We start from the raw sequence: 12,045 nt of genomic DNA on the forward strand, positions 1-12,045 counted from the left end.
CAGGGGAGAGGCTTTTTTTAAATTGACAATAATGGGGAAAAAAGGAGCAAAACACCCTTAGTGTAAAAACATGTATTAAAATTTTATTTACAGACATGTACAAAAATATTGTCCCTCTTCCGGAAGTGTCCGTGGACCCTCCTGTTGGTCCACAAATAAATACCAGTAGTGAAATAGGGGTCAGGGTAGGAGTGTGTGTGTGTGGGCATGTGGGTGAGAGGTGTTTGGGTACACGAGTCTTAGGGTGCTTGGTCCGCTGGGTTCATCACTCGGCCCATGAACAAAATGGATCCTGAAATGAAGAACACAATAAAATAAGAGTTAAAGTTAAAATTATTCATTTTAAAGGCTTTTACCAGTGTTTTTTTTTTTTTTTTTGTACATTTATTTTCCTAAAACACCCTGAAAAATATTTGTGCTTTCAGCCTCTTTTTTAGCATATGTTTGTGTTAGCATATGAGATGGTGGTCACCAGATCAGAAATGTTCCCACACATGGAGGCTTTAACTGCAAATCATGCATATTTAACATTTATGAAAGCATGTTTATCTGCCTTCTCAATCAATCAATCACAGTGAACATCAACTCTGCATAAACTTTTGTCAAACATTAGGATAAGGCTGAGGGTAGTCGATTTTGTTACAGTCACCAAATCCAAAACAATGTGTTGGTCAGTCTCAATGCTTTATGAGTTCTCTCCTGATTTGTTTTTAATAGTTTTTGAACAGTAATGGACACACAGAGGAATGAGGTATATCAGACTTTGAATACACTTAGGGTACATGTAGGATCCCTTTATTGTTGGTTTTGGTCTTTTTGTGAGAATAACCTATCTGCTAGTGTAGTCTGCACTGCATTACCTCCCAATGACAATGACAGTGAAAAATAATGCAGATTTAGTGTTCATGTCATGGATAAACTCAGTTTTCAATAGTTTTCTGACAGATGTTCATATCACACCTATGGCTGTAATGACGGAAGCATAAAAAAAACCCCTACAGAATGCTTTGCAAAAAGTGTAATTAAGATGTAAACTATAATGACTAGTAAAGAGTCAAAACATGCAAAACTACTGGTTTGTTTAAGCGGCACCCCTGCAGCGGGAACCAGTTTGATGTATTTACAGAGTAAAATAAATACCTGTGTTAATCTGCCGTAGAAAAAATAAGAACGGCCGGTCCGCCTTGAAAACAGGAGCACGGGATCGTTTGAGTAGCACCATAGCTGCAAAGTTAAGAAATAATGTTTTTTAGCAACCTCATCCCATAACTCTTTGTCCTTTTAAAAGAAATGGTTGCAGGTAAGTAGAATTGTGTTAAAATAACATATCACCTGTAGCAGCAGCTGCCTTGGTCCCATCTTCTGTGACTTCTATTCTCACTTCATGGAAGGCATCAGACACATAAAGACTCTCCTCCACTGCAGGAAGAAACACACGTTCAGCTGCCAGCAGAGCTACAGTAATTGTTCTGTGACCGGCAGTTTATGGTACGTTATTCTGTTTGTAATCTAGGTTATGTTTAAAGCAAAAATAAACCCTAAAGTGAACTTAAGTAAACTTCATCTGGAGCTCTGTGTAGGTATATTCTGTACTGACCTGATATTCCAGTGAAATCAGCTGCTGTCGGGTTAAAGACGTCACTGATGCCCATGGCGGGAAGCACTGACCTCAGGTTGAACTTGTTCTGCATTCTGAACCTGCGAACACCAGACAAATAATTGTTTGTACATCATCTCCCTCCATGCTGATAAAAACCTGAAAAAGACGTTCAAAGTCTGAGTCTGACAATCACGTGTAACAGCGTGCATGATCTTAACCTGGGTAGGAAAATGTCCATCTTGGTTCTGCGCAGGCCGGTGTCCCAGGAGGCCAGCTGACGAGCGGTGAGCTGGGACTCGAGGGAGGACAGCGGCGTCTTCCTCTCGCTGGGCAGGACCACCTGCAGGCTCAGGGAGCGTCCCAGGTACGGCAGCTCCAACACAGTGTAACGCTGATCCGACGCTGTCCTGAACTGACCTGCCAAGGAGGGCATCAAGTTCGGGTTTTGCATGTCAGAAATAGTGCAGTGACCTCCGTGAAGTCTTGACATTGCTTAGCATGCTAACACACTAATCTAAAAAGGTGAACGTGGTAACATTATACCTGCCAAACATTAGCATGTTAGCATTAAGAATTAGGAATATTTTATTTTTCTAGGTGAAGCTAGAAGATAGAACTGGCAATAGCATGTTATGGATCCCAAATTTCATCAAACTATTTATTTCCATAAGAATGTGGTTTTCCTCTTTCAATGGATGGATGGATGGATGGATGGATGGTGGGTCTCTTACCAAAGCTGACCTCTGTAGCCTGATACATCATGGGCACCTTGATGGCAGTCCCATCAGAGAGGACGAAGGGCAGGTTCTGGGTGTTGGTGAACAGGAACTGTTTCTGCCATACGCCCCTAAAGGTCACCGTGTTGACCAGGGCCATCTGCAGCCGATGGCCCCACCACAGGGCCTCTGCCTGGACCTCCCCTGAGCCCGACAGCTCCCCGCTGCTGCTGCCTGCCTGGGGGTGCCACGTCTCATCTGGGAGGTAATGAGGGAAGGGCAAAGTTTAATGTAAAGGTCATGTGGTCTGCAACTCATTTCTTAGAGGTCAGCAGTCTCCAGAATATAGGCTCATCACAAAATAATTAACAGGAAAGCAAAGCTGAAAAAAACAAAAACAAACTTTCCTCTACACATAATCATGTATATATATTTTGCTCTGTTCTGACTTTATTCTGTGAATATTACTCTACTAAAGAATACTATCTGAGAAGTAAACAACAGTCTTTGGTTGAACTGGTCACAATCTGTAGACACCAGTAACATTTTATAAGTATACATATTGCTTCATGTAAGGGGTCACAAGCCAAAACAGCTAGAACCCACAGCTCTAAGAATTATAAGTTAAAGCTGCTTTAATGGATTTTTTTGGTCACTAGAGGGCAGAGGAACTCCACGACAAGCTAACACACAGCCCTGCTTCACTATCGCTCTATATTGTGGTTATGGCTGACAGGGAACAATTGCCTGTTTCCACATCCAGCACATTATTATTCCACTGAAGTCACCTTTTAGCTCTGGTGTGCTTTCAATTTACTCCTAAGATTAAAAAAAATCTGTATCTTTTTCTGCTAAATGCTCCACTATGTTCACCAGCTCTTCACTAACTGTATCTGTCTTCTGTTTGATGCTGGGTAGGTAGTGTACAGTGGTTTCATCAGAGCTGGAAACGAGGTTAATGAGAGCACCAAGACTGAACCTAACAGTGAATGTGCCATAAAACCAAAACAAGGAGCTAAATAAGACTATAAATCTTCATAGAGCTGCAGAGCTGATTATAATTCTCTGTGGGCTCGCCACAAGCAAACCCTTTCAATCACACACACTCATTTAATTCATTGTCAGTTTAAAAATTGATAAGTGGATCTCTAACTGCTTTATAAATCTGTCTTGCTCACCGTGGTTGTTGCCCACTCGCTCCAGCTGGCTGCGAGTGTGGTTGGGTTGGCTGAAGTTGGCTCGGACCACGCTGGTGTTGGCCCAGGCTGCTGCATGTTTTGTGAACTCAGTCAGGAGCTGGACGCCGCTCTGTACGAATAATGTGCAGGTCTGCTGCAGCCACATCCCCTGACTGGTATTGCTTATGTCACTCTGTGAATGCAACAGGAAGTCTTGTACCTGGGCATCTGCATGATGGTAAGACAGAGGACGGGTTAGATGTGCTGGTGTGATACAGTGTATAGCTGTTTATGGAAAAATGTGTGCGCCACAGAGCTGTACACCATTAAAATGCTGCAAACTGTTCACTATGTTAACTTTGTTCAGAAGCAGTTTCAGTATCTTATCCATCATCTGCACTGCCAAATAAGTATAATTCACACCACTGGCACTGGAAAATGACTTGTAAAACAGCAGAAGAGTCATTATTGAAATGGATTCAACTCAACAGCCTTGCTTGTTTCACCAGCAACTTAACTGAATTTGCACCATATCCCTGCAGCACTGAGCACAAACAAATGCTCATTTGAGCTTTGCATAACACATTCTCTCAGTCTGGTGAGCACCACAGACCACAGGGATCCTCTCATCTGATAAACTCTGTGCACTTTCAAGTAAAATGATCCAAATTGAAGTCAAACACAGTCTCTCGTGGCTGCAGTATTGCATTAGTAGGTAGAAGCAGTCAAAAAATCCCAATTCCCCAATTTGTTGCAGTTTTTTCGCTCACTGAGTAAACTTTTGACCTCTGCCTCTGCACTGAATGTTTCTTTGTATATTTATATCATTTATCTCTAAGATAAGCAGTCATTGGCAGGAACAAAGCATGTAAGCAGTACCTACACAGTGGGATCTCTACCAAAAGATGGCATCTTTCCTGTGCAGCAGTGCAAAACTAGTCGACTACAGATTTACCATCGGTCTGTACTAACTTGCAAAATCGATCAGAAAATAAATCTATTTTGATAATCGACTAATTGTCATTTAGCACTACCTTTGCTGTGCAAACAAGCTTTACAATAGCTGCAGCCCATCATGGTTTCCTTTGGAGTTGATGGAAATTATTTTCTGATTACAGCCGACATATCGGGTTAAATTAGAGCCCAATATCGTCAATTTCCATCCCTGACTGTCATGTGGGATCTCATCATGGAAGTTAAAGAGATAGTAGCTCTAACTCTCATTTCTGTTTGTAATTAAACACACTGACCTCTCGACCCCGAGGCCGAGCTGCAGGAGTGGTTAATGAGATTAGAGTTGGTGTGGAGGCAGGCATTATGGCTCCAGACACCACTGTGCTCTGCAGGGCCAACAGCAGCAGCAGCAGCAGCACCGCTCCACACCACCTGGTACCAACAGCACTAAGGGCCACCGACAACCTACAACCCCACTCTCACAGTACGAGGAGCAGCCAGTGCTACAAGCTCTGCCTTTTTCATCTCCATATCAAAAACTTGGGATGAATCCTACCGTTCATGTTGTACCCGAGTGTTCCCTCCAGCTGAGCCAGCGTGTTGCCCCGGGCACCGAGCTGCAGCAGCCCAAGAGATACGGAGACGCTCACTGGTGACACGATCAGGTTGGAGTTGTTCTCTGTCTCTATGAGCGTCTGGTAGAGGCTGACGGCGAACCTGCTGTGCAGCTCTCCCATGCTGTGCTGAAGGCTGCCGTTACAGTGGCTTCTCTCCACCAACCAGAAGCAAATGAAGAGTGAAGCCACTGGCAGGCGACACATGTCCTCAGTGCTGCAAGAGGGGAAGTGTCCACAGGGTGCAACAGGTGGCCCAAAAGACTAAATCCTGTAAGCCCAAAAGACAGAAAATCAATAACCCACTGAGGTCAGCGAGGTCAACCAACAGGCTGAACTGTTGATCTTCAGTGGAATCCACATCAGTACTGTAATGATATGATCCTCCTGCAGTATTATTTTACAAAAATCTACTTTTTTGCAGTTTTGCTGCAGTTTAATGTAACACATAAAAATGGAACACATCTGATTCCATTAAACATCAATTTCCTTATTGCATATGTGGGTTTTGCATACATGAATGAAATTTCTTCCACTGCAAAATAAAGTTTAGTTGACAGTGTTTCATAAATACTATTTAAATGTATATTAAGCAACATGAAGTGACAAAATCCGAAAAGACATAATCACTAAACATACACACATTTATCACATTATTATCAATTTAGCCAGAGGTGTTCAGGAATAATTGCATATGACTGTGGTAACATTCAGAATTGTCGAAATCAGAACAGTTTAGGCAGACTGTAAAAATACTGCCAAGTACCATACAGCCATTTAAGCCATTTAATCTTGTAATTAGGTAATGTTTCATCACTTACTGTGACATGCAAATATCCAAAACAAACTAAGTACATTTACTTGAGTGACTCGAGTCAGTAGTATATTTATTCAATGTTGGCTTGCTGTCTGGGTCAATTCAATGAAATACTACAAAAGTAGCTCCATCTTGCCTGCACGTTAATGCGTGATATAATAATAATCATAATAATAATCCAATATAGCAATTTAACATCCACTGGGGCCATTTTTCTGCATAATCAGCGCATTTACTTTTGATTGCAGTGTGTATTGCTGATGATACTTAATGTATACGTTTACTTAAGTTTAAGAATATTTATGCAGCTCTTACATTACATCGTTACTTTTACTTTAGTAAATGAATATTTCTTAATGCAATAGATAAATGACGCCTAATGAGTGCTTCTCCCATATTTGGCCCACCTTATGCCGATTTAATGGACCGTTGTGGTCGTTTTTGTCTACTCAGATGAAAAGTTATGATGATTTAAAAGTTTTTAGGACTGTTCTGATGCGTCTCCATTGATGGCTCAGCTCAGCACAGAGGACGGCAGATGCAGCTGCCCCTACCTGCGGACAGGTGAGGTAGTATCCGTTAAACTCCAGCTGTTCTCTCAGACTGCCGCCAACCATTCAGCCTCTGCAGGGGCGCTGTGTCCTCTCCGTGCCCGGTCTCCTGTCACCGTATCAGTCCTCTGCTGTCCCCGGCTGTCGGTCTCTGGTTCGGTCCTCACTGAAGCGGTCTGTAGTCATAAGACCGTGTTTAAAGGGGAACGCTCCGCGCCGTGTTTGCGGTCTCCGTCGGCGATGTCCGTACCACTCGTCCGGGATCCCAGCAGCCCCGGGGCTATAAGGAGCCAGGCGGAGGGAGGCATGTCTCTGACCAGCAAATCCCAAACCGGGCAGAGGGGAGAAAAAAAAAACACCCTCACACGCGCGCACAGCTCGCATGCATGCACGCACGTTCACTGAAACTGTAATCAGTTGTTGGGGTCTATTAATAGCCAATAGAAACACATCAAACACACACATTAACAGGTCAAAGTCAAAGTGATGACCTTACCTACAGCTGGTGCCTACCTGACGGTCTGTAGTTCGATGTTTTGGGAAATATGCTCAGGTTGTTGGCTTTTTTGGTTGGGGGGTCTAAGGTGTACAGGTAGTGTGTCAGGTATGGTATCTGTTTGAGATTTCTACCACCACCACCATAATATATTAAGGAAAATGTCTTCACTGTGGACAGTTTTTGGGACTATTTCTTCAGTAGAAAGCATCCCCATTACCCATTGTTATTAACTGTGGTCAGTCAACGTCATTCTGGGTTATCTGTTAAATTATGGCATTGGGCACTTATTTTGGAAAGATGTTGCACTACACATTTCATTTTATAAATTTAATTTATGATTTTTAATGAAGCATGGTAATTCTCGTCCATGTGTTGATTTAACAGAAACTTATGGTGCAACAGAGTGTTTTATTGTTACTGCCTGTTGCCATATTTTGCATTTACTGTATTGATTAGAAAGGTCCTTCCTGTATACCGGAGCTGATCCATGCACACAATAATACTACTGATGCAAATAGCCTATGTGAGGCTTTGGATTTATGTAATAGTTAATAGAAAATAATTTTGACTCTCAAGAGTAAACGGATCAGATGTTTACTTGGAGTAAAATAAGAATGCTCCCACCGCTCTGATGGCAAACCTGAAAGGCCACCAAAAGTATGACCGTTGGACTTCTTGGCCAGGCACAGTAACTTTCTTTACTCTTGTCATCACCATGAGGTGACATGCAAGCTGATTTTGTGCAGGAAAAGGTCCTGTATGAACATATGCCCATAAGAATATGTTATTAAGTGTACAGCAAAAATAATAATAACGTGAAGTGTAGTTCCTCTTTAAAACCATTTTTACACTTTAACACTACATATGAACACAGAGAAAACTTTTTCACTGGGAATTTTAATTCAAATGAATTACAAATTAGTTTGCTCCTCTACTGCACAATATCAATTCAAATGAATGTGGCTTTAAGTTCTACATTATTACCCTTCTGGTCTTGTCAACAGGCCCTGTATATATTTATTCCTAAATCTAGATGACCACAATGCAGGGAACCCCAGGGGCAGACACTGTCTTCCCCTGGGGGTTCCTGCTTTGTTAATACAACCATGGAATCTATCATATTATGTCTGTCTATTGCTCTAGTTTGAAATACTTTTGCATTCCCTCGCAAAATGTTTGTGTTCCCCTTGCAATACATTTGTATTCATTAGCAACACACAGCCGGTTTATTGATCGACCTGAACATACTGAAAGGGAAGTGGTGAAATTATTGTTAATTGTGACATTATTTGTCCTTTCTTATGGCATCAATATCATACTATCACTATAGAATATCATATTAATTGTATTTTCTTTTTCTTGTGATAGTGTTAGAGTTATAAAGTCATTTTAAGATACAGAAAATTGTTATTTCTATTCACACACACACTAAGACATCCATTGTTTTGTAAAAGTCATTTGGCCTTTTGTTGCGATGATCAAAAGACATTTCTGCTTTGAGCATCACACTGCTGCGTCAGCGTTTCTAATTGGTGTCACTCTGTGGAATGTGGACTCACTCATCATGGACATGTTGCCGCTCTAGCATGTGTTGAATAACAGCTTCTCATCCATCAGGAAGCATTTTATTAATGACGTGTACAGACATGGGCTATAGCGTAAAAAAGACATTTAGACACGTTGTTATTTTCTAAACCAAGTTAGCTCCACTGAGAACACATTTTTTAGAGAGAATTAGAACAAAAAATATAATTAATGTTCAATATATACAATAAAAAACTACATATAATCAAAGTCAAACAAAGCAAAAACTAAATGAAGGTATATTTTCATATGTACTTATAAACAGTAAGAAAAATGTGGATGGTGGATGACCAAACTAAAGAGCTAAATTCTAACACTAGCATGGAAACATGCCAACATGCTGATGTTTTGCATGTATAATGTTTACCATGTTCACCATCTTATTTTCACATGCTAAAGTTTGCTAATTTGCACAAAACATTAATGGGAATGTTATTGGTTTTGTAGCTATTTAATCATAAACCAAAGTATTGGATAAATGAAAATTCTGAACTGATGATGATGTTGGAGGCAAAGTCAGTGGATCACCAAAGTTACTATAATTCACCCTGAGAGGAACATGGATGTCTGAGCCAAATGTCCTGGCAATCCATCCAATAGTTGTTGAGACATTTCAGTCTGCATCAAAGTGGTGAACTGAGAGAGAGATTGTCATTGCCATCACTAAAAACTGAGTTCTAAAATGATCCAAAACCTAGACAAAAACAAAAAAGAAAGAAACAGATTTAAAATAATAATAATAAAATGTACATTTCAGAAGCACAAGATAAAATGACACTGTTGAGTACAGTCTGGTCTTCATAATTTTCTCCCTGTATAATCAGATGTTGCTCTTGTCGTAATATAAGTGGCAAGCCAAAACTATTAGACATCTCCTTAATCCATTGACTTTGAATGTCATTCCATTTGAAAGTAATTACACAGATGAAGCGTTATTGAAAGTGCCACAATATCCATCATTATCCGCTCTTAACGACTCTTTTAATGTGGTTATTTTTGCAGTGAGACGGAGCAGACTAAATTAAGGAACTTTCGTCTAATTAATTTTTTACTTGAGGGAAAAATCCTGGTTTCAAGTACAGAGTATGCTTATGCTGTTAATGATAGCATGCCCTGTATTTCACCTAAAATCAATCTGCTATGGAGTGGTCTCCCCTCATCTGTCCCTCTTAATTGGGGACATGACAGTCAGCAAAATAAACTGTGGGCATTTTTTCCCATGAAGGAGAGAACATGATTGGTAGCCATCAGGTATTTGGCTGCTTTGTCCAACGGGGAATTCCGGCCATTACTGGACTTGACTAATTAATGGAGCCATGGCTTGGCTTCATTAAACGGAGTCGCCACATTCTTTAAAACCCAACGCCCCAACTCCGGACACAGGAATTTGGATTTTTAAGGACTAGGATGGAGGAGATGAGATGTCACGGTAGCCGACCAAAGACAATTGTTTGAAGAGATGCCACCATAAACAGCAGCTTTCATCTTGGCGGCTGTGAGGCCTTTGGAGGAACACTATGTTAAAAGTTCATATTTGTGAAGAAGAAATAATGATTTGTGCTCTCCGTCTCTGATCCCTGGACCAACCTCAAAGCAAGTTGCCGCCGCTCTGAGGGGTTGGGATAGAGGGCAACTTACTCAACAGTGTCACTCTGCCGTGTGAAGTTGTGCTTAGGAGGCCTCAGCCTGACAGGCAGGGGCGTGTCCAGACTTTTTTGACTGGGGTGGCACAAGTGAGGCATTGACTTAGGCATGAAGTATGTGTCCCTACTTTCCATTCATTCCCAATTTATGCAATTGCAGTACTGTTTGGGGACCCCAGTATGCAGAAATATTTAAATAGAAATAGAAAATAGAGCCATAGAACCCATTTTTATTCCGATATCTTGAGGTCAGAGGTCAAGAGATACCTTTGAAAATCGGCATGCCAGTTTTTCCATCGCCAAAATGCAGCCTAACTTTGAAGTTTGCACCCCCATTCTTCAAATGTCTGTACTGGTAATCGACTCGGCACTGATTCATTGCAACATGCTAATATTAACAACACAGGCACTCTCTCTGGTCTTTGAGCTGCCAGTTTACCCCACAGTTTGGTCAGCTGCCACCTGGTTACGGCCAAGGCTGAGCTGAAGTAGCGTCCCAGCATGCCAATCCGTTGCTGACCATTAAAATGACACAGCATTTGAAAATGTTCTTGTCAAAGTTGTTATAGTGAGGACCATCTAATGAAAAGTAACCAAACGAAACCTGCCTGCTGCTGTCTTACATTTTTAACCATGTGGCACTGATCTGAAATAATATGACAACAACTGGATGGATTACCACAAAATCTGGTACAGACTTTCATGGTTCCCAGGGGATGAATCCTGATGACTTTAGTGATTCTCTGACTTTTCCTCTGGCGCCACCATGAGGTTGACACTTTGTGTTTTGAGTGAATTGTCTTGATAACTATTAGATGGATTGCCATTACACTTGGTGCCGACTTTCATTTTCCCCTCACAAAGAATTGTAAGAACTTTGCTGATCCATTCATTTCTCTGGTGTCATCGTCATGTCAGCATTTGAGTTTGTCCAATATTTTCTCAATGACAAAATACCTGCAAAACTAAGACGCATTCTTTAAAAATTATAAACATCCTCAAAACTCTAAAAACCAACAGTGATGATGTGAGTGTAATTTTTGGGAACATTATGAGATGTTAAGTGATTCCATTCTGCTAACTGAGATGAATGAATAAGTAACTCTGGGGGTCGGTCTGGTTTGAAGATAAACCACTGGCATGTGCGCTGGCATAATGAAAACCAATAGTTCTTAAAAATGTTTAAACTTATAACGCCTTCCTCCTTTTTTACTGGGATTTGCATGTGTACACTGCATGGTATATATAGCAGGAAATAGGTTTTGCCTTGTTTTTTTATCAGTTTTATCTGCCAAAAGTTATACAATTTGTGTAAAATGTTGTTAATAACTATTAAATAGTTTGTTTTATGCGCAAAACCATGAATGTCATGCATTTAGCATTTAGTATGATGTCATTTTATGGGCAGACTTTCTCTCTGCACCCCCATCTCTGACTGACTTACTTTTCACCAGTAGATGTACTCACCCTCACGAGAGAAAGTGGAAAGTTTAGGATTTAATGAAGTGACGCAATATCAGTGAAATGTCCTTGATACAACAGTGATACTAATACCTAACATGTGCACGTGCATGTCAGCCTGTGTTTGCAGGAGCTTATCATTATTCCATGAGAGTTTTTCCTTCCATAACCAAATATGTTCATTGATGAGCGTCTGTGTGACTCTGCGATGCCTCCGCCTTTCTCCACACGGCAGCAACTTAATCCCTAACTAAGGGAGACTGTCCCCGGGCTCTCCATTCAGACCGCTCCCCCCAGTCCCCTCTCCACCACCTGACCTTTGACCTTGCAGGGGAAATGATAATAAATGGAGGAGGAGGAGGAAGGGGGAGGAGGAGGAGGAGGAGGAGGAGGAAGGGGGGCAATTTACAGAGTGGACTGACCACAAA

General features: G+C 41.2%; 1 protein-coding gene across 1 annotated transcript; it reads right to left on the reverse strand.

Moving 5' to 3' along the window:
* Positions 1 to 71: 71 nt before the first annotated feature.
* Positions 72 to 6,685, reverse strand: serpine3 (serpin peptidase inhibitor, clade E (nexin, plasminogen activator inhibitor type 1), member 3). Its single transcript, XM_051404183.1, has 9 exons — positions 6,434 to 6,685; positions 5,005 to 5,333; positions 3,495 to 3,722; positions 2,332 to 2,574; positions 1,819 to 2,017; positions 1,598 to 1,698; positions 1,333 to 1,419; positions 1,141 to 1,224; positions 72 to 292 (listed from the first exon to the last, which is right to left on the reverse strand). Exons 2-9 carry the CDS (start codon positions 5,267 to 5,269, stop codon positions 240 to 242), a joined length of 1,260 nt encoding a protein of 419 aa, XP_051260143.1. The 5' UTR covers positions 5,270 to 5,333; positions 6,434 to 6,685; the 3' UTR covers positions 72 to 239.
* Between the last annotated feature and the right edge of the window lie 5,360 nt (positions 6,686 to 12,045).

The sequence above is a fragment of the Dicentrarchus labrax genome, unplaced genomic scaffold, assembly GCF_905237075.1.
Source record: "Dicentrarchus labrax unplaced genomic scaffold, dlabrax2021, whole genome shotgun sequence".
NCBI classification, from domain to species: domain Eukaryota; kingdom Metazoa; phylum Chordata; class Actinopteri; family Moronidae; genus Dicentrarchus; species Dicentrarchus labrax.

Excerpts from the sequence above, each read along its gene's own strand:
- serpine3 (XM_051404183.1), bottom strand. The coding sequence starts at position 5,269 with ATGTGTCGCCTGCCAGTGGCTTCACTCTTCATTTGCTTCTGGTTGGTG. Across the intron at positions 1,699-1,818 it reads ATGGACATTTTCCTACCCAG|GTTCAGAATGCAGAACAAGT; the intron begins GTTAAGATCATG and ends TGGTGTTCGCAG. Across the intron at positions 293-1,140 it reads TCTACGGCAGATTAACACAG|GATCCATTTTGTTCATGGGC; the intron begins GTATTTATTTTA and ends TCTTCATTTCAG.